Source organism: Microcaecilia unicolor, chromosome 1 (genome assembly GCF_901765095.1).
Source record: "Microcaecilia unicolor chromosome 1, aMicUni1.1, whole genome shotgun sequence".
Classification (NCBI taxonomy): Eukaryota; Metazoa; Chordata; class Amphibia; order Gymnophiona; family Siphonopidae; genus Microcaecilia; species Microcaecilia unicolor.
In genome coordinates, this window is record NC_044031.1 from 653,757,514 (window position 1) to 653,785,089 (window position 27,576).

The following is a 27,576-nucleotide window of genomic DNA, read 5'->3' on the forward strand; positions in this document are numbered from 1 at the left end:
CTTTGGAAAATAACACAAAACCCTGCAAAAAGGCACTCAAAACCTATACAGGAAACTTACCAAACCATAATAGCCCTAATCCACATATGAAGCCAGGCCCTAGAGCAATGTTTCCCAAATGGATCCTAGAGTACCCCCTTGCCAGTCAGGTTTTCAGAATATCCACAATTAATATGCATAAACTTGATTTGCATACACTGCCTCCATTTTACGTAAATTTATTTTATGCATATTCATTGTGGATATCCTGAAAATCTGACTAGAAAGGGGGTACTCCAGGACCGACTTGGGAAAAACTGCTTTAAAGCACCAAAATAACCTGCTACTGGGAAACTGGAACAAGATAGACTGTTATGTTGTGGGGGGGGGACGACCGAAAGGCATGGCAAGAATAAATATGACTATGCAAGGTTATGTTATGCAGTAAAATCATCCCGCAAATATCTCAATCTGCACTTCCCCAGCTGCAAAGGACTGAAATACAAACTGACACATGCCACCACCTTTTCCTACTTGAGCACGCAGATGTGGAATGATCTACCTACAGACCTGAAAGCTATTAACGAAGTAACTAACTTCCGCAAATCTCTGAAAACTCATCTCTTCCAAAAGGCCTACAAGGAAAATACATAGCCTACAAACTACTTCAACAAATCACACAATTACCACAGCTCACCTCTAACTTACCTAACACTTCCCTGTCTATCCTCCCTTACCCAATCTTTAAACAGCAAGAATTGTACTTGTCATAATGAAACGACTATGCTTATCTTCTCTTACCAACATTCAAACTATAAGAAATGTACCTGTTAACACAAAATGATTATGTCATAACCACACTCTATAAGCCACTTTGAGCCTACAAATAGGTGGGAAAAGGTGGGATACAAATGCAATAAATAAATAAAATGTTGTATCAGGCTGTATTGTCATATGGCTGGTGAGATATGGCTGTTTGTGTTTGTTTTCATAACTGCCTTTAATAAAAACATTGAAATATATGTGCGCGTGTGAAAGCCATGTGTAACTTTTTTTCCAGCTGCAGGTACTATGGACATGCCTCCACAACGTGCTTCAGCCTTTTTAAATTTTGTTCTATGACAACGTTTTCACAGTGCTGTTATGTGCGGGATACATGCACCTGGCATATTTAACACATATGAGGAGTAGCCTAGTGGTTAGAGCACTGGTCTTGCAATCCAGAGGTGGCCGGTTCAAATCCCGCTGCTGCTTCTTGTGATCTTGAGCAAGTCACTTAACCTCCATTGCCTCAGGTACAAACTTAGATTGTGAGCCCTCCTGGGACAGAGAAATATCCAGTGTACCTGAATGTAACTCACCTCAAAAAAGGTGCCTGTACTCAAATGCTAGGCCACCGTTCAGGAGTAGGGTGATCGCTGAGGGACCCACCCCACAATAGCCAGGCCCCCTGCAACCAAGTCACAGAATCTATGACAAGGCAGAATTGGTGTGTAGAGCCTGAACTCTTTCATTAAAACTTGGGGACCTTGGGTCAATTTTAGCAGACAATGGAAAAGGTGCCGGTACTCAGTACCCCCTCAAAAAAAGCCCTGGCTACTACTGAAAAAGGTGTGAGCAAAATCTAAATAAATAACAATATGTGGAAATACTATTAAAATATGACAGCAGACTGCTCCACTGAGAAGTTGCTGTCATGCTAAATCAGCTCCAGACCTCCTGGAAAATTCTGCATGGCAAAGGTAGGTGCTTCTTTCTGCACATCACTCCAGGAAACAGCTGTGCATCACTTGGAATGCTCATTTTAATACTAATCAGCTCATTATAATACATTTGCATAGGATTATCAATGGCTGCTACCACAAATGGTAAAATCGATGCAGAACTCCTTTGTGCATTACTTGCTAAATAACGTGAACACTAAACTGGCTAGGACCAGTCTAAACCGGACGTTGCTTGCAGCACGGTAAGCTTTGTGCATCAGGCCCTGAGTGTGAATGGTTAGAAAAATAAAAATTTGAGTGAAGTCGTGTGGTAGCTATGTTAGTCCACTTTTAAAAGTAATAAATAAAAATAAAACAAAACACAGAACAGATTCTTTTTTTATTGGAGTAAATTTAATACATTGTTTGATTAGCTTTTGAAGGTAACACCTTCTTCAGATCAGAAATAAGCAAATGTTGACGAATATCAGAATATATAAGTAAAACATAAAAGTATTCTAATAACAGTCTCACAGGAAGAGGGTGGGGTGGGTTTGGTGAGAAACAGGGAGAGCTGGGTGAGTGAGAGACAGGGAAAGATGGATGGGTGATAAGAGGGTGACAAAACAGCATAATTCCATGGTTTATAATGGGACAGAAAACCCAGATCTTTGTTTTGTCCTGTCTGGTGGGTGTCAAAATGAAATATTTTGACACCTGACAGGACTAACAAAGATCTGGGTTTTCTGTCCCATTAAAGACCATAAAAATATACTGTTTTGTCACCTTCTTATCACCCATCCATCTCTCCCTGTCTCTCAGCTGGGAACTCAGTTTACCTTGAAATTCCCATGTAAATGTTTGATAAGATATAAGGGTGTGAAGTGGGTTTTTTGTTTTTGTATCCATCACAATTGTCTTCCTTCTTATACGATAATGCTAGTTTCCTCCTCACCACTGGGGGTTACATAATCTAAGATATTTGGAGTATTGTCCTATTTATCTACTATAATTAGTGACAGGGTTTTTCAATCACTTAATTTTCTTCCTCAATAATTGTTCATGATTCCTTTTGATTTATGAAGGCTCCTTCCCAATTTCTTTGTGAACCGTAAATTATGTAAACATCGTGAATATTATCATTTTTCCTTGTTATTCATTTCTTTTTATTATATTTTTATGTTTAGTATTGCTATGTTTAATAATTGTATTAACAAGTTTATCTTGGCTGTATATATAAATATAAAATATATTTTATGTAAGAAACAATGATATGGTACATCATGAATTTTCAAGATCAGTGTCACATAGGTCGTTTTTGACATCTAAAGACAACCGTCATTTGTGGAGCCTTGTAATACTATATCATTTTTTTAGACCAATAAATGGTACCAGCACCTATTGCACTGAAGCACAATAAAAATACATATCTCACTAAGGGGTCCTTTTACTAAGGTGCACTAAATGGATTTAGTGTGAGGTAATGATTAGCATGGGCTAAATGATAAAATGACCATTATATTCCTGTGGGCGTCTTATTTATTTATGCATTCTTGGATCCCACTGTTATCAAAAAACAAGTTTCGGTTCAAAGTGGCTTACAAATTACATTCTGGTTAACAGTTACAGTATTGGTTTACATTTTACAGATTCACTTGAATTGGATTGCGGGAGTATATGTGAGTCAGGTTGTTCAGTGAGAGAGCAGAGGTGGTACTCTGAGAGGTGATGCCGTGGTTAGTCATGACAGCCAAGATAGGTGGTGCAAAGGATGCACACCTGCCACATTATCCTCAGGTAACAGGTCTCCGCTCCAGGCTGCTGTTCTTCTTTTGTAAGTGGTACAGCACCGAAAAGGGAGACTGAGAGGCAGTAAAAGTTAAACTTAACAGTACCTGTGCTGTGGCAGGGCCAGTTCTCCCCCTGCTCCTGTCACGGTGAATGCAGATCAGTCAGTGCTGGCGCGACCTTACACTCCTGCCAGGGCTCGCAGGAACTCTTGTGGTGTGCACTGGTCTCTAGGGGTGAAATCTCTCTATTTTGTGGGCTTCTCCGGATGTCGGCTTCCTGCGAGTCCATCTTTGTTGTTTCCAGGTTCATCAAGCGGTTCCTGTGAGCATTTCGGGTCAGCTTTTGTTGTTACCAGGCTCACCACTTGGTTCTCAGTTTGGAGCAGGCAGCTGATGGAAAGTAGCTTTTGGCTTGAATCTACCCTTATCTTATCACTTAGGGCCTCTTTTACTAAGGTGTGCTAGTGTTATTAGTGCGTGCTAATATTTAGGGGGCGGCGGGGGCGCTAAATGTTAGGAATATATGGATGCTAATGTTTAGTGCACACTAAAAACGCTAGTGTGCCTTAGTAAAAGATCCCCTTAGTTTGTGTGCGCTAAATCTGTTAGCACATCTTAGTAAAAGGACCCCTTAACGATTCCATTCGGGAGAAAACTAAGCTTTAGCTACAACACCTTCCTTTAATCCTTCCCCCACCTCACTTACCCTCTATCAGAGCTGGCTTTATGTATAAGCATTAATGAAACCTATGTGCCCCGTGTACGTAAAAATGACAGCATTTCTAATCTTTTATTTTCTATTCCTAGTTCCACTGTATTAGCACCAGGGTAAAACTGTTTATGAGTAGTAGTAGTAAACTCTGACACTTCTTGCCACGCTCAACATGGCCAAAAAGCTGCGTTACCCCACCTATTCGCACTTCCGGTTTGTTCCTTTTTTAACACTTGCGACAGGCAGGCTCTGCGTTTACTGTGTCTCCAGCTTCGCGACGCGTTCGCTATGTTCCTGTTTGTGTAGGTGAAATCGATGAGTTCGGTGTTTGGCTGTCTACGACTGTGGTGGTGTCATCGATCGATCAAGGAAGGTTCTGTTCATTCAAGATGGCGACCAGCAGGCGGTTGATGAAGGTAACAGGGAAATAGGGTGAAAAAAAATTAGAAAAATGAATTTGAAAAGAAGCTTAAATATGCTCAGAACCTCTTCAGAGAAAGCTTTAATAGGTCGAGCAGTCCGTTAAAGTTCTCATAGAGTTGGTGGCTATGTAGACTGGTGCTGACCCTTTAGATGTTGTAAATAAGTATTTTCTTCTTGGAGTCGATTATATATATTAGTTTAACACCTTCGTGTGTTTATATTTTTATTTAAGTAAAAATGGCGTTAATTTTTTATTTTAAAATGTTTTCAGTGCATTGTGTTTTGTCTATTTCCTTAGAGACCTTTTTGCATAGATTAAAAATAAATAAATCTTGGAAAGGAAAATAGTGAAAGAACGGATACGATTAGGAAGTTTGTAGTTAAACGAATTTCATTATAATCGAAGTGTTGGGGAAAGTTTTAATGTATAATAAAAAAAAAATAAACCAGGAAGTAGGTCATCAAATACATTTTATTTGGAATCCGGGAACATAAAGTAACAGAAAAGTAGTGAAGTTTGTGGAATTTAAAAGACAGTTTATTAAGGATTGACTTTTTGTGGTGAAAGAAAATAGAATGGGGAAATAAGTTGCTTTCACTTTCACTTTTGCTCCACCCTGGACTTAGTTTCAATTTCCTTTATAGAATAAATTTCTGGAAATAATTTAACTATCCTTTTTGTGATGATGATAAAACATGATATGGTATTTTAGTTATTTTTCTCTCTCTCTCTCTCTCTTTTTTTTTTTTAAATAAGCACGTAGTTCCTGAAAGATGGAATTTGCAAAGTATTCCTTTAGGGAAACTGAATTTCAGCAATTGAGCTTTTGTGATAATAGGTCCGTCTCTGTGGCAGATTAAAGCAGCACATTCTAAGTGTTTCAACAGTCTTGATTATCCAACCTTTGTTAATCCGACCATCCAGCGTATCCGACAGACCCCTCCCCGATGATGTCATCACTTTATTTCAGTTAAAAATCTTTGGGAACAATTTTTGAAAATCGTGAGCGCTATACCTTTGTTCATGGAGTGTTTTCCATATTTATCTGACTTTTCATTTATCTAATAATGGGTCTGTCCTGTTTAGTCAGACTGTAATTTAACCGGAAATTTTGGCAAACTTTGTGGTGTGTTTAGCGTATCTTTAATAAAATGTTCAAATGACAGGCACTTGGTACAGCCTTATTATTAGATCTAAAATGCAGGATAATTGGAGGCCCCTGTCATTAGCAGGTCAAATTCTGTGCTTTCTTGTAGGCTTTTTTGGTATCCCAAATGGTATAGGCGTGAGCCCTATCCCAGAGAGCTATCGGGCCTACTTAGTAAAGATTTTCGCCAGTTTTGGGTCAGTGGGGAAAATGCTTGGTAAATAGTACTTTAAGTAGATACAAAGTAGACCCCAATATAACAAGACCACTTATAATGTAATCAAGAATTGGCCCTTGCTATGGTTTTTTAAATTTATTTTATACATGATATAATGTAGATTCACTTATTTGAGATCTTGTACCCTCAACATCCATGTTATATGGGGTTTATGGTGTTTTGAGAGAAAGTACCAGAAGTCTCCTGGTTTCTAACCACTGTGTCATCTGCTCTCCTTTGACACACCACATTCCGTTTTGTCTGACAAGATGGAGAAACAAAGTTCTTTTTGATCCCCGAGCCTGCGAAAGTAACACTTCTTCCATATGAAATCAAGGTTTCAAAAGTACCAGAAGGCTCCTGGTTTCTAGCCACTGTGTCATCCGCTGTCCTTTCTGACACACCATGTTCTGTTTCGTCTGACAAGACAGAGAAACAGTTCTTCCTGATCCCCAAGCCTCCGAGAATAACACTTCTAAATCTCAGAATTCAGTCTAACTCTCCTGTCTTCCACAGTCCTTCCTGCAATAGAAAATGTCTCCTTAGAGGATGTGCTGGCAGTAGGAATGTACAGGATTCCCCATGAAAATTTTGCTAGTTGTGGGCAGCATGTTTGCTTGTTTTTCAAAAAAAAAAAAATCAAAATATCTGCATCACTCAAAAGGCTTCAAAGTAGAAAATGACGCATCCCCGTGTCATTCTCTAGTTGTCACTTCTTGTTTTGTGCTTTTAACAGACCTAGCTCTAGATAGGTAAAAATAACTGCACTTTCTGTATGTACAAGCGATAGTGACTGTACCTAATGAACTGGTAACGACATGGCCTTTTTTGGTAATTGACTGTTTGGCCCTTTCATGAATGTAGAGTATGCTGTTTGTGTCCCAGCTGGCACTGATAGGTCTCTCGTGAGGAAGCTGTTACTGCTGCAGCCCCATCTCCTCTGTGGGCTGACTTGTAGTCATATGCTATATATATATAGTGACAGTATTGTGTGTGTGCTTTGATTGTAGGAGTTGGATGAGATTAAGGTTTCGGGTTTAAAGTGCTTTCAGAATGTCCAGGTGAACCCCTCTAACATTCTGCTGTGGAATGGACTGCTTGTCCCGGTAAGTTCTGGTTAGGGAATTTTTATTTCAAGGATTAATTTAGAAGGAAGTGATGTTGGTGCTAGAACATGTGACAGTTTGGTCTTTATTCTTTTGCCTTCTTTTACAGAATAATCCCCCGTACAATAAGGGTGCGTTCCAGATTGAAATAAGCTTCCCAGCTGAGTATCCCTTTAAACCGCCAAAGATCACCTTTAAGACTAAGATCTATCACCCCAATGTGGACGAGAAGGGTCAAGTGTGTCTGCCCATAATTAGCGCAGAGAACTGGAAGCCTGCAACTAAAACCAACCAAGGTACTGGTGGTGGGGCATGGGGTAGAGAAGTCAGTCTCCCTCCTTTTGTATCTGTGTCTTTCATTCCCTGTACTATTCCCCTCTGTCTTTGCTCTTTCTCGCCTATCCTTTCCTGTGTGTCCCCTCATGTTTTTTTTTTCTATCTATCCTCCCCTGAGTCCATGCTTAGTTGTGGGCACAGGGTAGAAGACACAAGTTGTAGGCAGCTTTTTTTTTTTCTTTTTAAGGAGGCACCTATACAGGTGTTCTGGTACTGGAATTTACAAATTGGGGAGACTTAAGAATAAAGAATATTAGACTCTTGTAAGATATAGTGGAACTAGAGAAGGGCCACAAATGAAAAAGATGGATACCTTCTTATGAAGAGAGACTAAATAGGGTAGGGTTTTTCAGCTCAGTAAAGAGATGACTGAGAAGAGCATATGATACAAGTTCATAAAATCAGGAGTGGGGTAGAACAGGGAATGATGATGTAATCTTTCAAACACTAAAACAAGAGGACACTCCATGAAAATTAATGGCAAGCCTATTGAAAACAAACATTGGACTGGCCTTCTGGCTAGGTGGAGTATAACTTTAAAAATTAAATTGTAGAAACTGTTTGGTTGTGTAGTTTTTAAACCAGAGTGTATTGGAGGAGGTGGCCAAGGGATTTAGCATAGTAGGGCTCAAAAGGTTTTCAGAAGTTCCTGGAAGAAAAATCAATAAATTGTTTATTGCCAGAATTTCTATATTGTAATTGTTCACATACCATGGAGGTTTACATCACAAAAGATTTCTAATTGGACAGTAGAAAAAAGTTGAGAGAAGCTAGAAAAGGAGGGTGGTAGTTTGTTCTAGCGGCAAGGCATAGACCCTTCACAGATAGGCAGCAGATAATGTAAAACAAAAATCTGTTATCACAGATCTGGTATGCAAGTGTAGGCTTAAATGTAACCAAGTTAATTTCACACAAAAAGGAACTTTACTCTCCCAGCTTCATTAACTCACTCTTGCACTCACAGTGACCGCTCTCAACAGGCTCACTTCAATATCAGGATTTTCGGTATTCATTTAGATGCCAGGCTATCCTTAGAGTCATAGGTTAATAATTTGCTTCAAATATCTTTCTTTTATTATGTGTAATCTTGTGTACCTAAATATTTTGAACAGAAACAATTTTGTTTAATAGTACAATCATTAGTTTTGATCCTTCCTTCTGGATTATTGTAAATGTCATCTATTTGGGCAGTTATAAACAGTTATTTAGGAGGCTTCAGTCTTCAAAATATGGCCCTACGTTTGATTTAATTCTTTGAAGAACATTGATAGCATATTTAGCTTTTTTTTTTTTAATGAAAAGTCATTTGCTTCCTGTATGTGCCAGGGCTCTAAATGTATTTGCTCAATATACAGGGTCATGCTCTGTGGGGCTCCATTATTAAATCATTTTGTATTCCAAGATAAGTCTGTTACTTTGTTTACTTTTCTATCACTATCACTAAAGAATATGAAGAGATCCAAATTTCAGGCAGCTAGATTGGATAAAGATGTTCAGACATTTTTGCTCTTGGCTACTAATTAGTCATTTTAGAAGTCTAATGAAGACATACTTATTTAGAAAATATGTTATGAATTTTAAAAAGTAATCTTATCTGGTGGGCTAATAAGACTAAGGGGCTCATTTTCAAAAGAGAGAAATGTCCAAAAAGTGTCATAAAGCACCATTTGGATAGATTTCTTCTCAAAATGTCCAAATCGGTATTTTTGAAATCTGTTTTGCAGACATCTATGTATTTCATTTGCAGTGCATCCAATGGGGGCATTCCAAAGTTGGGATTAGGGCGTGCCAAACACTTGGGACATTCTACAGCCATAATGGAACAAAACCAAAACATCTGGGGTGAAAACTTCAATGTTTTGGTCTAGACCTGCTTTTCTAACAAATAAGACATTAAAAAGGTGCCCTTAATGACCAGATGACCACTGGAGGGATTCAGGGATGACCCCTCTCCACCCCCAAAAAATGGGAATAAGAATAGTACTTACCAGCCTGTGACACTCGGATGTTATAGCAGCATGCAGGTCCCTGGAGTAGTCTAGTGGTGGGTGCAGTGCACTGTAGACGGCTGGACCCAGGCCCATACCTCCTCCTTACCTGTCACATGTGGTGGAAACTGTGAGCCCTCCAAAACTCACTAGAAACCCACTGCACCCACATATTGATGCCCCCTTGACCCATAAGAGCTATTGTAGATATATAGTAGTTAAATTGATGGAGAGTATGGTGTGCAAACAACTAATGGATTACATAATAATTCTCATTACTGCATGAATCACAGTTAGGATTCTGCCTCTTACACAGTACGGAAATTGTACTAGTCGCTCTTCTGACAAAATTCAAACATGAAATTGCAATAGATAAGTGTTTTCCTCCTCCAATTCGACATATCGAGCGCCTTCGACATGATAAACCACAGTATACTCTTGCGTTTACTTGATCACCTCGGGATTGGAGGTAACATATTTAAATGGATCAAAGGTTTCTTAACCACAAGAACATACCAAGTTAAACCAAATGCAAATATTTCATCACCGTGTAATGCACATTGTGGTGTACCCCAAGGTTCCCCATTATCACCAATTCTCTTCAATATAATGATGTCCCCATTGGCCAACTTTTTATCCAGACAGAACTTCCAACTGTTCATTTATGCTGATGATGTCACACTTTATATCCCCTTCAAACATGATCTCTCGGATATCTCCAATGACATCGCCCGTTGCTTGAACATTATGGATTCATGGGCTAACTCATTTCAACTGAAATTAAACACCGAAAAAAACACATTGAGGCATATTTTCAAAGCACTTTGGGAGGCTAAGTTCCATAGGTTTCTATGGAACTTTGGGAGGCTAAGTGCTTTGAAAATGAGGCTCATAGTCTTATCCTCTCTTCCCCATACAATAATTACAAGCCTGCAACCCTAAACACTCCTACTTATTCTCTCCCTATTTCTGATAGCCTGAAAATCTTAGGATTTATTATTGATAGACACCTTACACTAGAGAGCCAAGTTAATGCCAGTATAAAGAAGATGTTTTATTCTATGTGGAAACTTAAACATATAAGACCTTACTTTCCGAGGGATATATTCCAAAACTTGACACAATCAATGGTATTGAGCCACACAGATTATTGCAATGGAATATATGCGGGTTGTAAAGTACAGTTTATGAAAAAACTCCAGACAGCCCAAAACACAGCTGCCAGACTGATATTCAACAAAAAAAGATTTGATAGTGCTAAACCTCTTTGATTGAAACTACACTGGCTCCCTATCAAGGACCGCATTACTTTCAAAATTTGCTCTCTGGTCCACAAAATAATCTGCAGTGATGCCCCAGGATATATGATTTATTTAATAGATCTTCCAGCCAGAAACAGAATCAGTTCATCATGGACTTACCTTCACTATCCAAGCTGCACTGGACTCAGATACAAATCAACCTATGCATCCAATTTTTCTTACTTAAGTACACAAATGTGGAATGCATTACCGAAAGAGTGTGAAAACGACACACAACCATCAAAACTTCAAGCGACCTATCTGTTTTGCAAGGCCTACCCTATTGATTCTACTTACATGGCTCAATTCAGCAATGCATCTATACATACATTGCAATGAATATATTATTTCCTTGTCCCTTATTGTATCCATTTACCCCTACCTTGCCTGATCCTTTTTCTAATTGTATTTGTTTAAAATCTACCATACTTGGCGTCCACCATTACGGTATTTTGTAAGCCACATTGAGCCTGCTAATATGTGGGACAATGCGGGATACAAATGTTACAAATAAATACAGTTGAGTGTAGTAGGTTTTGGAGGGCTCAGCAGATGAGATAAAGGATCAATGGTGAGATGTATACCTGGGAGCATTTATATGAAGTCCACAGCATTGCCCCCTAGGGTGCCCCATGGCTCTCCTTGGATGTCTGGGGGACCAGTCTGCTAAAATGCTGGCTCTCTCCTACATTCCAGTGGTTTGATTTTTATTTTTTTTCTGAAATGGCCTAAAAGAATAAACACACAAAGCACAAAATCTTGTTCGAAATTGTATTTAAAAAAATTATATATACAGTGCACTCCATTTAAGTGCATGTCGGATAAGTGCATGCTCTGTTTAACTGCATGCTGTACTTCGGTCCCGTTTTTGGCGCCATCAATTTCTATGGGGACAAACTTCGGTTTAGCGCACCACTGATAAGTGCAAGATTCGCTTATATGCATGGTTTAAGACCGCTCCTCTGCAGGAAAGACTCCGCATAAGCACACGCACGGAATATGGAAGCCGATTGGCATGTAACAAAGGGGCGGTAAATTAAAAATCTCATTGGTTAACTGCCACAGGCAGAATAAGCAAAAGAATGTTGTTAGAGTGTACACTGGAGTCGTCGTCGCACAACTGTAAGACTTTAACACTGGCTGAACGAATAGAAGTTCTTTAAAAAAAGTAGAAAACAAAGTCAAGCATCTGTTGCTAAAGAATATGGTGTCAATCCCGGTCAAATTTCACGTGTCTTGAAGCAGAAAGACACGTGAGATTTCTGGAAAACTAACAAAACAATACAAATCCACACCGGAAACGTAAACAGGGCGGCAAAAGCTGAGGATGTAGAAGATGCTCTTCTTCGGTGGTTTTCTCGAGTCAGGAGCAGACAGTTTCCTGTCAGTGGTCTACTACTTATGGAGAAAGCTAATCAGCTAGCTGAAAGTCTTGGATTAACTGAATTCAAAGCCACTGTTGGATGGTTGGAAAGATGGAAGGAGAGGAACAACATAAAATTCAAGAAACAGCATGGTGAAAAACAAGACGCTGATGACTTTGGTGCTGAAAATTGGGTTGTTTCAGTTCTTCCTACCATCTTGAACGAATTTGCACCTCGTGACATTTTCAATGCTGACGAAAATGGACTCTACTGGCGAGCAATTCCTGAAGGAACTTTAATTCAAACAAGCCGAACTAAGGAGGTAAAACGTCGAAGGACCGACTGACGATCCTCCTTTGCTGCAATATGGATGGGAGTGAAGTTGGAACCACTCATCATTGGAAAGAGCAAACAGCCCTGTTGCATCAAGAATGTTAAGCGACATCCTATGTCATACGAGGTTAATGCAAATTCATGAATGACTGGTGAAATTTGGAAGCAGTGGCTAAAGAAGTTAGACACTGGAACGCGGGCACAAAAGCGTCAGATTTTGCTACTTTGAGATAACTGTGCTGCACACAGGGATGATGTCAGGCTGTCTAACGTCAAGGTGGTCTTCCTGCCACCAAACACTACTTCTCTGATCCAACCTACGGCTCAGGGAATAATAGCCAATTTCAAACAACATTATCGGGCTCTTGTGCTATGTCGTCTGAGCGTTATGGATGACCAGACTGGCAAGGATAAACGTGCTGTTGAACTGGCTCGTAATCTATCACTGTTGGATTCCCTACGTATGCAGAAAGAAGCCTGGATTCATGTTACACAGGCAACCATTGTGAACTGCTAGAAGCCTGGATTCATGTTACACAGGCAACCATTGTGAACTGCTACAAGCGGGCAAGCTTTGTTAGGGATGTGGAGAGGGACGAAACAGATGCAGCTGTTGCAAACGCGTCAGATGAACAGGCTATTGACAATCCAGCCGGTGTTACTGAAGAGGAGTTTCATCACTACATAGCTGTTGATTACGATCTACAAACAGCTGCCGAAGCACTGATGTCAAGATATGCGCCTACACGCAGGCAACGGCTGATGATGAAATGAGCAGTGAGGTACGTGCTGACGAAATTCAACAACCTCCTGTCATTTGCAAGAGCGCTGGAGAGTCTCAACACCGTGCGGGCCTATCTGGAGGCTACTGGATGTCAGTGCTATGACAGTTTTTACCATCTGGCAGATGTAATCTATGGTACTCAGACACAAGAGTGTACAGAGGACTATGACTGATTACTTCAAGTAAGCCTAATGTCAGTTAACGGAGACTGAAAACTGACTGGCTGGGGTGCCTCCAAGACCAGGTTTGGAAACCACTGTACTAGGAGATCTCTAGTGATTTTTGGGAACCTTACCTTGGGGCCCTTTCGCCAAGGGCTGGAAGTTAGATCACTCCCATGCTATTTAAAATCAGAGGTGAGGAGTGGAATGGGGAAACAGGTCTAGTTCTCCCTGTCTTGGAGATAACTATCTGGGGAGTGGAATTAGGAAGAGGGGAGTTATATGAAGCAGTAGTTCCTGAAAGTGGTTATACGTATAGGGACTGGGAGGGGGGAGTTGATTTTGGTATAAACATAGGTCTTTGTTGCAGGAGGGGGTATAGTATGGCACAGATCTCTTTAATATGCATGATGTATTTTATTATGATGGCTTTTAAGTACCAAGATGGGGGTGCTCAGAGTTTGGCCCCCTGTTGTGATTTGCACATGCATCACACTACATCTTTACAAATGAAAATTGGCGGTGGGGAGGGCTAGGGAGGGAATAAAAAGCAATACAAAACATTATTCTGTTGGGCTTTATTTGGTTACATTCTGTACATATGTTAACATTCAAAAAAAAAAAAAAAGCTTTTAAACAAAAAATTTGTTGCCTAACCAAACATAATCCTGGGTTTCATATTGAAGTTTCCACCTAGGAGGAGTTGTTGTGGACAATACAGTGAACTCCTCAGCTCAGTGTGCAATAGTATGAAAACAAAGGGAACTAGAAAAGGAAAGGAATAACAAATGAAAAGATTACCATGCCTTGGTATATAGTTCTGCTGAGACTGCACTTTGAGTATTGTATGTGATTCTATGTTCCCATCTCAAAAAAAAGATAGAGAGAATCAGTTTCTTCATGAAGAAAGATTAAAACAAATTAGGGGTCTTCAGCAAGGCTGGTTATCAATAGAAATCAAACAAAATAAAACATGGAAAAGAAAATAAGATGATACCTTTTTTATTGGACATAACTTAATACATTTCTTGATTAGCTTTCGAAGGTTGCCCTTCTTTGTCAGATCGGAAATAAGCAAATGTGCTAGCTGACAGTGTATATAAGTGAAAACATTCAAGCATTACTATGACAGTCTGACAGGGTGGGAGGAGGGGGTGGGTAAGAAGTATGCATGGAGACATCAAAGCATATCATTGATATTCTAACAGGATGGGTGTGGATAGGTGAGGGGAGGGTGATCAACAGAGAAATACAGCTTTATGGTTTATAATGGGCTAGGAACCCCAGATCCTTGTTAAGTCCTTTCTGTTGGGTGTTAAAATATTCAATCATTCTGACTTCAAAGGTCTTACGTTCTTGTATGGTTTTAAAGTTACCTTTCAGGATTCTCACTGTGAAGTCACTGGTACAGTGTCCTGGTCCTGTAAAATGCTGACCAATGGGTAGGAGCCCTACTGGCACCAGTATTGTTCATGTGATGTCTATGTAAATTGAATCTTGTCTTAAGCATCTGGCCTGTTTCTCCAATATAGCATCCTTCGTTACATTTTTTACACTGAATGATATATACCACATTGGAAGATGAGCAAGTGAAAGATTCCTTTATGTTGAATATCTTTCCTTTGTGGATGACTGTGGGGTCCTGTGAAATATTTTGGCATAGTTTGCAACTGGATAAATTACAGGGAAGTGTACCCTTCTGTTTCTTTTCAGTCTGTGATGGAAGTTTACTTCTGATTAGCTTGTGTTTTAAGTTGGGTGGCTGTCGGAAGGCCAGTACTGGTGGGGATGGGAGTATCTCTTTCAGTAATTCATCCTCCTGGAGTATAGGTTGTAGATCTCTTATGATTTTCCTCAGTTTTTCCAGCTCTGGATTGTATGTCACTACAAGGGGGATTCTGTCTGTGGATTTTTTCTCCTTGTACTGTAGCAGATTCTCCCTGGGTGTTTTGAGGGAGGAGGCAATATTCTTGGAGATTATTTTGGGGTTGTAGCCTTTCTGTTTGAAGGATGCAGTCAGGCTTTTAAGGTGTCTGTCTCTGTCCCCTGTCTTTCTGTTCATGAGGGGGACCTGATTGTTCTCTTGCTTTCCACTGTATTTCTCCTGGTTTTTTTGTTTTTATTGTAGTGTGTTTTTTGTTTGTGTGTGTGTATGGGTGAAGGTGTTTTGGTTTTTTTTTTAATTTAATACTGATGTGTGGTGGGTTTTTTTTCCCCCCCTTGCAGTTATCCAGTCCCTCATTGGACTGATCAATGAACCTGAGCCAGATCACCCCCTGCGTGCAGACCTGGCTGAAGAGTACTCCAAAGATCTGAAGAAATTTCTAAAGAATGCTGAGGAGTACACAAGGAAGTTCAGCGAGAAAAGACCCTCTGAATGATCATGGGTTCCTCTGCCCTCCTCTGTCTCATCACAAACTGTCTCGATGAGGCTGCTGTCTCTTCTCCATGCACTGGACAGTACTGGTCAGACTCCCTGTGCACATGTAGCTTGATGGACTAAGGTACTAGCCATGGAACCATCTGTCCATCCTGAATGTCACTTCTCACTGAGCATTTGGAAGAGCAGCACTCCTGGGAGGGCAGTATGCTCCCCACTCCCCCCCCTTTCTCCTTGTAATTGAAGCCACTGGTTGGTGTTAGACCCTTATGATCCTCTCTATTTTTGACAGACTGTGCTGGTAACAGAATGAACTCCATGCTGTAGATGTTGGGGTCAGCTGAACGAGGAACCATCCCAAGGCATCTTAAGTTTTCAGTATCCTCTGAAATTTACATATATATAATAACTCAAGGAGAGAAACAAACATTTGTCCCTGCTATATTCCTCCCCCCCCCCCTTTTTTTTTTTTTTTTTTTTTTACCTTGCCACTGAATCCTTATCAGAGGAGAGTATACTGTACCCATACTATAATCTTATCAACCACCCCTTCTCCCATTTCCCAATAGTATGCTCCTCCCCATATCTCAAATGCTAGGTCCACAGAGTGGTGTGAAGAGGGACATTGTCCACTACTCACCTAGTTCTAAGTCCCTAATTTCTGCCTCCCACCACAGTACTGTGCACACCTGGCTTGTAATAGAACTAACTAGAGTTAGATGCTGGGAGAGCTGTTTCCAATTGCACATTTATTTTCATCTTAGTCTGTATCATTACCTCCAAAATTCCTTTTTGAATGGAAGTCCCTCCAAGGAAGAAGTGCAGCTTCTGACCTTTTAGAGGAGTCGCATCTGTTCCATTTCCAGTTTTGTTGCATTAATATTACTTTTATTCAAACTCTTAAAACTAAATAAATGATGGGTAAACTCTCAGTTAGACTGCCAGCTCATAAAGTTTATGAATATTTTATCCAGGTGATGTATTTAAGCCTGAATGCAAAAACTGTTGGCATAACCTTAAACAGATAAAGTTAATCTTGCTGTTTCTATATTCACAGTTGAATGTTGTTGCTAAGTATATAATGTTTCATCCTGCCATGTTTCTGATTGGCTGTGTTTTATACAGATTAATTTTGCCTGTATAAGAATAACTGTACTGGGTCAGACCGATGGTACATCTAGCCCAGTATCATACTTCCAACATTGTCCAGACCAGGTCACAAGTACCTGGCAGAAACCCAAATAGTAGCATTCCATGCTACCAATCCCATAGCAAGAAGTGACTTCCCCCATGTCCATCTCAGTAACAGACTATGGACTTTTCCTCCAGGAACATGTTCAAACCTTTTTTTTTTTTTTTTTTTTTGAAACCCAGGTACGCTAACTGCTGTTACCACATCCTCTGGCAGCGAGTTCCAGATCTTATAATGAAAAAATATTTCCTCCTATTTGTGCCTTCTAGTTTTTAGATTAAAAAAAGCACTTATATAGTTGGCACCTGCTGGTGATCATAATTGTTTGAATAGTGTCCTATGTAAACATTTACAGTGTAAAGTTCAGAGGAAACAAATACAGAAAGAAATTGTAGAGCTAGCTGGACCTCCCACCCATAGCCTTTTAATTTATAAAATAGATATGCTGGATACATGGGAGTGGGATATTAGGGGAGTGGGTCCTGGTTTCCTTTATCTGCTTTTAGAGCTGTTTCCATAGCATTCTGGGAGTTTTGCCCCCACCTTTTTTTTTTGCGCTGGAAGAAAAAGCACTAACTCCTTGAATGGAAGTGCAGCAATTAAACAAGTTGGCCTAAGTTAGTTTGATCTTAGAAAGTTTGCAGTGTCATCGTAATGCTGGGACATGTTTGATGGGGAGAGGGGAACTGCTGGACAGAGGGGGCATATGGCTTATTTACAGAAATTTGTCCTGGGAGGCAAAACTACTGGGACCAAGATTTTAATGCGGTGGAATGTTTCCATGAAATCCTGAAGCATTTGCCATTCAGAGGGGGCTAATGCTCTAGGGTTTGTTTGTTTTTTTTTGCAAAGCATTATGAGAAAGACATACAGCCTGTTTTTCTTTCTTCTGTGCATCAGCCAGTTATATAATAGTGAAAGAGAAATCTGGGAGAGATTTTCTTGTTTTGTTTTTTGTTGTGCAGAGGTGAAAAATCTGAGGCCTAGCTAGCAGAGCTGACCTCTTCCAACAGCTTCACAGGCTTGCGTTCAGAATCCCAAGAATACTCTGCCTTGGAACCCAAAGAAATACTGTACTGAAGAGGCCTGGGTCTGTGCCTGGCTAGATGGTGAGAGCAGTGGCTGTTTAGACTCTAGTATCTTCTGGTCTTAGGTGTGTGAGGAGCTTCTTGTAGAGAACTTTCATTAGAGTGTGTGTTTGAGGGGGGGGGAGGGGAGACTCCATTCACTGCAGTTTGAAAATGTTCAGCAGACATGATGAGCTGCTAATGATGATTTTAAGAAGGGTTATTTCAGCCATATTCCTTTTTAAAAGAAATAGAAGATAAACTGTTGAACATTTTGCTTGTTTGAAACATGTGCGCACTGCTACCAGTTCATTGATGTTTATGAACTTTAAAACTTTTATTACCTCATCCATTTTTCTTTTGTGTACCACAGTGTGCCCAGTATGGAGGTAACTATAAAGCATTATGCCCTTTGTAACTCTGGTTTACATGTGGAACGTATCTATTATAAAATTGCATGGGGGTACACATATACATGTTTGTACTTTTATGCAAAATGTATATAGGTATTCCTGGGGTTGTAGTGGTGATGTAGAAATACGTAAATACACACACTTTTCAAACCTTTGTATGAGAGAGTTTGTGTGCTCTTTAGGACTAGTTCTGAGAGCCTGTTTTATAAAAGCATAATACATGTCCTATTCTGAAATTACCCAGTGTACATATATATATGTGTGTGTGAGAAGTGTACCTTCCTGTAGGAAACAAATTATTGTTTTGCACCTCCTGTTTCTGCTCTCCTTGCTTTCACAGGCAGAAAAGGCCAGTTAAAAGCACAGGGACACTTCTTCACATTGTTCTTTTGTTTGCTGAATTTCAATTGTTTTTCTTAAAATATATTACCAATAAAATGGATTATCATACTTTCTATCCCTTTTGGTCTGTTTGAGCCAACACCGTATCTGGGGTGTTTAAGGATCACTTGTCTTGTTCAGCAAAGTTGGGAGGTGTGGGTTGAGGCAGCAGGGCTGGAGCCTCTCACTGGGGAGCAAATGTGCTGGATCCCACAGGTCTGGAGGAGGGTGGTAGGCTCTTACTTAAAGAAAGAAGATGAGTACAATATTGCAAAGGGGGGGGGGGGGGTTGGGTCTTAAGAAGGTGGGGCTAGACAGGTGGATTTGTTCTCTGAACTTGATGCACATTGAGCAGGAGATGCTGCCTTCATTTGCTGTACTTGTACTGTTTTGTTTTACTTTGCCAGTTCTCTTCTGCTTACAGACAGTAGCTGCAGTATAGATGACACTTGGCCAGATGGCGCATTTATAAGCAAGATTCTCCCCCAAGTCTGCGTCAGTACTACACTGTCTTGAAATTATTTTTCTGGTCACCCTATGCTGCCTTTCAATCATTTAGCTCACATTGTCATTGTGAAATTAGTTTTGCTTCATTGTAATCTGTCTAAGTGCAGGGTTCACATGCAAACACCAGGGTTGAGCACAGCACCATTGTAGTTTAATTTGACTGATTCCTCTGTATTCTCACCTGCTTTCTTTGTCAACTTGCAAATGTCATACTTGCTTTCTGCAGTTCTCACTTGTACTGCCAAGTTGATGGACTGTTCTGTTAAGCTTAAGGGTATAGTCATTTATTTATTTATTGCATTTGTATCCCACATTTTCCCACCTTTTTGCGGGCTCAGTGTGGCTTACATTATGAATAATGGAAATACAGTTTGGTACAATTCAGGTTATGGATTATATTGTGAAGGGTAAGCGAGATAAACTGAATGATGGCCTTGTTGCTGCGAGATTACTTGGTATAACATACTGGACTGACAGTAAGCTCATGCAGTCAAGAAGGAATACAAGCAAAAAACCAAAAGCTACAAGCAGCGCGTATCCATGATTTCCTGAAAACCAAAAACTGTGTCAGAGTTGCAGGAGTATGAATCATTATTTTGTTTTCCCAGCCTATGGCAATGTTGATTTCTTAGCAATTGCCAAGATGAGTGCTGCACTAGCCTATATCAAAAGCCTTACTTGGATCCTATGATCAAACATAGGATCCAAGTAAGGCTTTTTTGATATAGGCTAGTGCAGCACTCATCTTGTTGGCAATTGCTAAGATATCAACATTGCCATAGGCTGGGAAAACAAAATAATGATTCATACTCCTGCAACTCTGACACAGTTTTTGGTTTTCAGGAAATCATGGATACGCGCTGCTTATAGCTTTTGGTTTTTTGCTTGTATTCCTTCTTGACAGCATGAGCTTACTGTCAGTCCAGTATGTTATACCAAGTAATCTCACAGCAACAAGGCCATCATTCAGTTTGGCAGAAAGCTCTGTTATAAGGACTTGAAGCCAACCCCTAGCCTTGCTGACTAGACAGCAGTTGCCAAATAGTTACATTTTTTTTTCTGGGTAACCAGTTTTTCCATGTCCTCCTAAAGTTCTCACAACTGGCACATATATGTGTTGGGCTGATCAGTCAGGTGCAGGCCTGAACTCTGTATTATTAGCAGCAGACACCAAGTTTATGGTCTTGGGACTTTTTCTGTAGTCCCCACTCTTGTTCAGGCTGCTGTATAAAGTGAATCAGCAGCATTTTGGTAAAGATTTTACCAAACATTGATAGCAAGGATATGATGTCTATTACAATGAGCAGCTGTGGAGAAAGCAAAGCAACAGATTCTTCGGGCAGCCATACTAATCCCGAGAACCAGTAAGTGGGTACCTTTACCTGCAGAAAATGTTAAATTTTCAAATAGCCCATTTATGAATCAAGTTTTAGAAATTGTCCTCAGAATCTAAAGAAACAAAGCTTAGCGTTGAAAAGCAATATGTCCAATTAAGTGTGTGGGGTTATTTTTTAACAGGATTGCACTGGGCGGGGTGGTATTGGTATGATCATTAGATTCTTGGGGATGACATAGAGACAGGGAAGTTGATTGAGGGGAACACAAGCCTGAAGATTTGTCGGGTGTCTAATCCTCTTGTACTAGCCTGATACGCAGTTCCTAAGTTAAAGACTTGTTTCATATTCTGGGTTAATATGGAACCTTTACTGTTTTTGGGTGCTTTTATTTACCTTGTGCTAATCTACTGGGATGTATCTAGATCTTAAACTTTAAGTAATGAGCAAATTGTCAGTCCAGCATTCAGCACTTGCCATGGTCTTGTCATTCTGACAGGAGATCCTGTGTCTTCTGATGATGACATAAGCAGCAAGACGCCAGTGTTTGGCATGTGGATTCATCCAAAAGGTGCATTTTCTAGGGCTATTTTTCTGCAACTTTGATCATCAACTCCAGTCACTAAGGTGTTCTTTTACTACGCTGCAATTCAAAAGTGTCCATGGTGATGCAGGTATTTCATTTGCACTAAGGCCATTTTTAGTGTAGCCATAAAAATAGCCTTTTTCTATTCTTCCCTCTTGAATCAGGGTATCAAAACAAGGAGGGCCAGTGTCTCTTGTTGAGGAGGAGAGAGCGTTCCTGGAGTTCTTTGTTAACATGGATATTGTGATTTATTGGAACTGTGATCTGGAGTTTCGATCCAAAGCTGAGGACGTGCTAATTAACATGCAGCTATTAAAAAAAAAATTAGCACATACACTTAGCGTCACCCATTTTGTAGGTGGTAAGGGCTCATGTGCTATTCCTGTGCTAAGTAGTGCGGTAACAGATTAGTGTAGCAACACCCACTCTCTACTCCAAAGACGCCCCCTCAAAATATTGGATTTTGATCAAAAATTTTAATCATGATGTAATCATGTGTAATTGCACACTTAAAACTTAATTGTGTGATTAATTGTATGATTAAGGCAGGAGCGTGGACAGCAGTCCATTGGGGAGGTACAAGGGTGGAAAGTCAAAATGTTTGTCCTGCTAACTAGCAGTTAAATGGCCAAATCTTCATGGTTAAAATTTGCCCTACTTGATGTTTGCACCCTTCCAATAATGCCCCAAAATCCTCTGCTCTGTAACTATCAAATTTTGAATGCATAAGGAATTGTGGCTTAAGTTTTTTTGGAGGTCTGCTTAAATGCTTTGAGGACTAGAAGCTGGTATCTGTGCAAATGAGTTGATTTACCATTATCTGTTAGTGCTCATTGCACTGCCTTAGGGAGACTATAGTGTAAGTCTAACTACAGGATAGGCAAGTGGCTTGTGCACAGAACGGAGTGCAAATTTATAAGTACCCATTTTTGCACATAAAACACTGTTTTATGTACAGAAATGGCTTTGAAAAGTGTCCTCAAATTTTTCAAAGCTTTTTTTTTTTTTACACAGATTGCCAGCTATTTACCTGCAAATTGCTCATGTCCCTTTTTGCAGGTAAAAAGTACCTGCTCTGGTCACAGCTGGGTATGCCGGTCCAGCATCTCTCCATGCCCTTTCCCTCCCCCCCCCCCCCCCCCCCCCCCCCCGGCGCTGTACTTTTAAAAAATCAAGTATTTGGACCAGCAGCAACAGTGATACTTTTACTGCCTGTGGCCTGCACTGGGGCTTTCCCTTTGACCTGTCCCACCCTTGAGAAAACAGGAAGGACAGGTTAACAGGAAAGCCCCAGTACAGGTAGCTTATGAGTACTGCTGCTGCTGGCACTGCCAGGCTGAAGACTTCATTTTAAGGTACACTGGAGGGGGACAGGGTGAAGAAATTAAAGAGAACTTATGGAATAGGGAGAGATGCTGGACTGTGCAGGAGGTAGGGAAATGCTGTACAGTGTGATTGTGTAACTGTAATTTTTTAACATCCATACATTGGACACATTGGAGTATGCCATTTTAAGCTGTGTTAGGGCAGCTTAGTAAAAGGGGTCCCTAAGCTTGATAAGCATATCTACCTTCAGTACTTCAACTAGATATTGTCAGTTCTAGAACACATGCAGTTCTTGGCTGATCTACTGTATGCATTAGTATGCACATGTTCCAAGTTCTGGTGGTGTTTAGTGTCATCATTTTGGTTGTATTGTGTGATTTTCAACTGCCATGATAGAATCTCCCCTATGTTGACTAGGATTAAATAGGATGCTGTGAGTTCATAGGGGTTTGCTGAATACCTCTATTTTGATCAGGTGCAATTCTATGGTTTGAGCACCTGCTTGGCTTTTGCTACATGTTCCAGTCCATTTACACCTGTTGCTTGGATTATGTTCATGAAAGAAACAATTGATAATGACATGGAACTTGGATTTGAGGGAAAGATCATATAGTCTTGTTGAGACTTGCCTGACTTAAGACATCTACATGCAATGATTGGCTATTAAGTCCAGTTGGGACAGGAATGGAAGATGCCCTTGGCTGTGGCTCTCAATTATATCAGTCTGTTCACATAAAAAACTAACAACATGTTACTTCATTTTATGTGGTGTAGATTAAAAAAAAAAAAAAAAACCCCAAACATACACTACAGGCAATATTTATTTCAAACCAAGAACATTTTTTTGTCCACACAGCATGCTGCCAAATTTTAATTTAACCTACTGTTAGCAATGTGTTCTAAGAACTGGTGCAGCCAAGACATTAGTAATCACAATAAGAAAGAGGAAAACCTCCACAGTGCATGAAGCAGTCACAAAGATCAAAGGAAGAAGGTATAAGAGATCATGCAACAAACGTTTGAGGGATGATGGAACCTGGCTAAGTTTCAGCAAAACAGCCTGCAACAGGGGTTGTCCAGACTTCCATGGCACTCAAAATGACATTAGCCAGGCAGAAAACATTTATCGCTCTTTCTAAATCCTCTGCACCACCGTTTGAGAACAGAAGTTGCTTTGCAGTGGCACGGAGGATTTAGAAAGAGTGACGAATGTTTTCTGTCTGGATCATGTAATTTTGAGAGCCATAGAATTTGGATGACCCCTGATGCAGGCTGTTTACCTGAAACTTTGCCAGCTTCGGTCATCCCTCGATAAACATTTGTTGCCTGATCGCTGGTGACTTCTCCTTCCTTTTACCACCTTTGTTCTTGTGCAGCCAAGGCTCCTTGCCTATGTAAAAGAAAAAACAAAACTTTATATTGTCTGTTAGGGAGGGAGAGAGAGAGAACTGAGAGAATAAGGCATATCCTTTGCAGCTGCAGACAATTGTGTATGAGAAGTTTGTCTCGTTGCATATACTAAACGTTCTGAAAGGTGGTATATCAAATTCATGTCCTTTAACCTTTGTGCATGGGATGCTGGGAGTGAGCTGGAGCATAACAAGCAGGTGGATATGCTGTAGTAAAGAGGTTCAGCTTTCATCTTTTTTTCAGGCTCCTGGGGCTGCTTCCATCACATTCTGCAGTTAAGACCCATCTCAGCCTTAGAAACTTCCTACCTGATAGATGCTTTGCCCTGGTTTTTCTGCCTTACTACCTGCTTAGTGGCTGTGGTTTCAGCTGTGTCAAAAATTCATTTCAGAATCATTAAAAACTGAGGTAATGATACAGATATAATTTTTAAAAGTTATGCCTGCTAGTCAAATATTACTATAAACTCTGTATTTTAAACTTTGGAGGGATGTGTATAATGTACAGTTTAAATTTTTTTTTGTCCAAGAGTGGTATTAGGGGCTGGTATTATTATAACTGCCTCTAATTATCATCAGTCCAAACACAGCATCTTCTCTCATCCATGTTCTGAATGCCTGCGTTACGGGGATGAAATGGAGGTTCCATATGATGTATACAGAGTTGTTACAGCAGTGTGGCAAGCCTATCTTATGATTGGTCTGGTCTGTCCAAGAAGCACAAGACAAAATTAGAGGGAATTATTCAGCAGAGCCAATATAAGTACATAAGTAATGCCATACTGGGAAAAGACCAAGGGTCCATCGAGCCCAGCATCCTGTCCACGACAGCAGCCAATCTAGGCCAAGGGCACCTGGCAAGCTTCCCAACGTACAAACATTCTATACATGTTATTCCCGGAATTGTGGATTTTTCCCATTTAGTAGCGGTTTATGGACTTGACCTTTAGGAAACCGTCCAACCCCTTTTTAAACTCTGCTAAGCTAACCGCCTTCACCACTTTCTCCGGCAACGAATTCCAGAGTTTAATTATACGTTGGGTGAAGAAACATTTTCTCCAATTTGTTTTAAATTTACTACACTGTAGTTTCATCGCATGCCCCCTAGTCCTAGTAGTTTTGGAAAGCGTGAACAGACGCTTCGCATCCACCTGTTCCACTCCACTCATTATTTTATATACCTCTATATAGATAGGAGGAGTTGCGGGATATTGGAGTAGCTCAGTTGTAGAAATGAGTGGAGGAGTGGCCTAGTGGTTAGGGTGGTGGACCTTGGTCCTGGGGAACTGAGTTCGATTCCCGGCATAGGCAGCTCCTTGTGACTCTGGGTAAGTCCATTGCCTGCCGCATTGAGCCTACCATGAGTGGGAAAGCGCAGAGTACAAATGTAACAAAAATAAAAAAATAAATATGCCAAACATCTTTTGCTTCTGCTGCCACTTAAATGTCTTTCTCTGTAATGCAGGTGTTTTGGGTGTTTATTTTTTTTTGGGGGGGGGGGGGGGGTAGTAATCTAAGCACCAGCCCAAGTCTTCCACAAAGTTTTACTGTTGGAAATGATACTGTACAATGTAAGCCATCTGTAGTGTTAGGAATGGATTATGGGATGTCTTGTATTGGACAAGGCTTTTCCTGGAACAAGTGGGCGAAAGATAAGCTCAGTGTCAGAGACCTATCCTTGTACATCTGGAGCTTCCCCTGAGGCAAGATCAACCAATCCTTATTTTCTGCTTCTGGTGGCAGGCATTGCTGGAGCTGCTGCGTTAAGTAATGTTAGGCAGCATCCAGCCCTTCATTTTGCTGTTTTTTCTCAGCCCTCAATAAGTGGTTGTACAGAGCTTGGACATAGGTAAAGACACACATAGGGTCAGGATGGCATCCCATTGTCATCATATCCTCCACCTCCACCAAAGATATGCAGTCCGCATGCTGCCTGAAAGTACAAAACAGAACAGTGAGTTCTTAACCTTAGTAACACCAGCTGAGAACATCAGCCACATGCAGAGGGAAGGGTTCTAGCAGGAGATTTCCCTGTTTAGAGGTTTAGGTCTTGAATCTTGTTTCTAGAGAGCACTGTTAGAATTTTTGTTCTTTTTTAAACCACAGGTTCTTTGATAAATCCTCTTTAGAGGTGATTTGACTGTTTCTATAACAGAATTTCAGATATTTAGGAGTTTTCATAACAAGTTTTTATATCCTTATGTTTTCCAAAGATCTACATTCTTATGCTAGAGGCACTCGGTCAAAGCTGTGGCTATACTGTGAAATTAGCTCTCCAAAGTTACCATGGCATGCTAGATGCAATGCAACTTAAATGACAGCTCATTGTGAAATGCCACCCTTCCTGTCAGTGCCTGAGCTGCGACTGGCTCAGGTACTGACAGGAAGGGTGACATTTAAAAAATAAGTTGCCACCAGTCAGCATTGCCCCACCTCCCTTTTCTAACCTGATTGGACTCTGCTTCTCTACTACTTCTGACATGTGCAGCATGGAACCCAGCCCTGCCAAGACCTGCCCTGGTGTCTAGGGTACTCCTCCCACCCATTACCTCTCCCTTCCCCCAAACAAAAAAAAGAAAAATTCCCTGGTGTCTAGTGGCACCCTTCCCTTCCACCCCCAATGGACCTGACTTGATTTTAAAAGAAATAGTCCTTGGTGTTCAGTGGGGACCCCCCCCCCCCCACCAGACCCTAAATGAGGCAGGAGTGATACCCATTCACTTCTGCCCCTGGCACTGTCATATTCAAAATGGTGGTGCACTGCCCCACAAAGTGCATCCTGGGATGCTCTGGGCAGGTTCAGTATGCTATGTAACAGAAATATTCTCTTTTCATCCTGGCCCTGCCCAGTGCATTCAAGAGTGTCTAAAGGTGGAAGATGGAGAGCCATTTCCAAGAGCCTGAGTCCTATTGTATGCTTGTGCAGCTGCCTACACAGATTGCAGGTATGAGGTATGCTGCTTTCTATTTATCATCAAAGAGAAGCTACTTGGGTAGTTTCAGGATAATGCTGTAACTGTGCGCAAGTGCACTAAGAGCTATTCTATAAGGAAAAATGTAAATGCTGTGGCGGTTCATTTTTGATGTGATGTCCAAAGCCAATGCCAAACAAGTTCACTTTTGAACCAGAACAATGTCCATCTTTTTGGTTTGAAAATTAGATGTTTTTGTGCTCGGTGCATCTTTCTTTAAGGGACATTTTCAAACAAAAAACATCCAAGGGAAAAACAAGCCATTGGGATGTATGGGGGCCAGCAGACATCCCAGCAGAGCAGTGGGGCAGCCTAGGGGGCATGGAGGTGAACTTCTCATAAAGGGTCCCAGTTACACATCACATCTTAACCCCCTTATACTGTATGGTGAGACTGTACTGTACACCACTACAGTAGCCCTTATGCCTGCAGGTGTCACTTATATGTGGGTTCAGTAGGTATTTTGTAGTTTGGGGGGTACTCATGCTTTCCACTTGAAGTGTACCAGTTAAAGTGAGATATGGGCCTGGGTCCCCTTCTCTACAGGCCATTGCACAAACCACTAGGCTATTCTGGGGATCTGCTTGCTGCTCTAAGAAGAATGACCATTATATCTACAGCTGTCATAGAGCCTGGTATATACTCTCACTTTCACCTCGTGGGG

At 40.7% G+C, this 27,576-nt stretch overlaps 2 protein-coding genes across 4 annotated transcripts in view; one reads left to right on the forward strand and one right to left on the reverse strand.

Moving 5' to 3' along the window:
- The first annotated feature begins 4,435 nt into the window (after positions 1-4,435).
- On the forward strand, positions 4,436-16,951 carry UBE2L6 (ubiquitin conjugating enzyme E2 L6). Its single transcript, XM_030186243.1, has 4 exons — positions 4,436-4,600; positions 6,983-7,078; positions 7,188-7,374; positions 15,572-16,951. Exons 1-4 carry the CDS (start codon positions 4,574-4,576, stop codon positions 15,724-15,726), a joined length of 465 nt encoding a protein of 154 aa, XP_030042103.1. The 5' UTR covers positions 4,436-4,573; the 3' UTR covers positions 15,727-16,951.
- Positions 16,952-25,391: 8,440 nt separating this feature from the next.
- Positions 25,392-27,576, reverse strand: part of SMTNL1 (smoothelin like 1) — a 341,784-nt gene continuing 339,599 nt past the window's right edge. The window contains exon 14 of one of the 3 annotated variants that reach the window (XM_030186265.1): positions 25,392-25,873. In XM_030186265.1, coding sequence (XP_030042125.1) covers positions 25,714-25,873 — 160 coding nt within the window. In that variant the 3' untranslated portion in view covers positions 25,392-25,713. The remainder of the gene's footprint in view (positions 25,874-27,576) is intronic. The other 2 variants (XM_030186254.1, XR_003939938.1) reach the window with 2 other exon arrangements.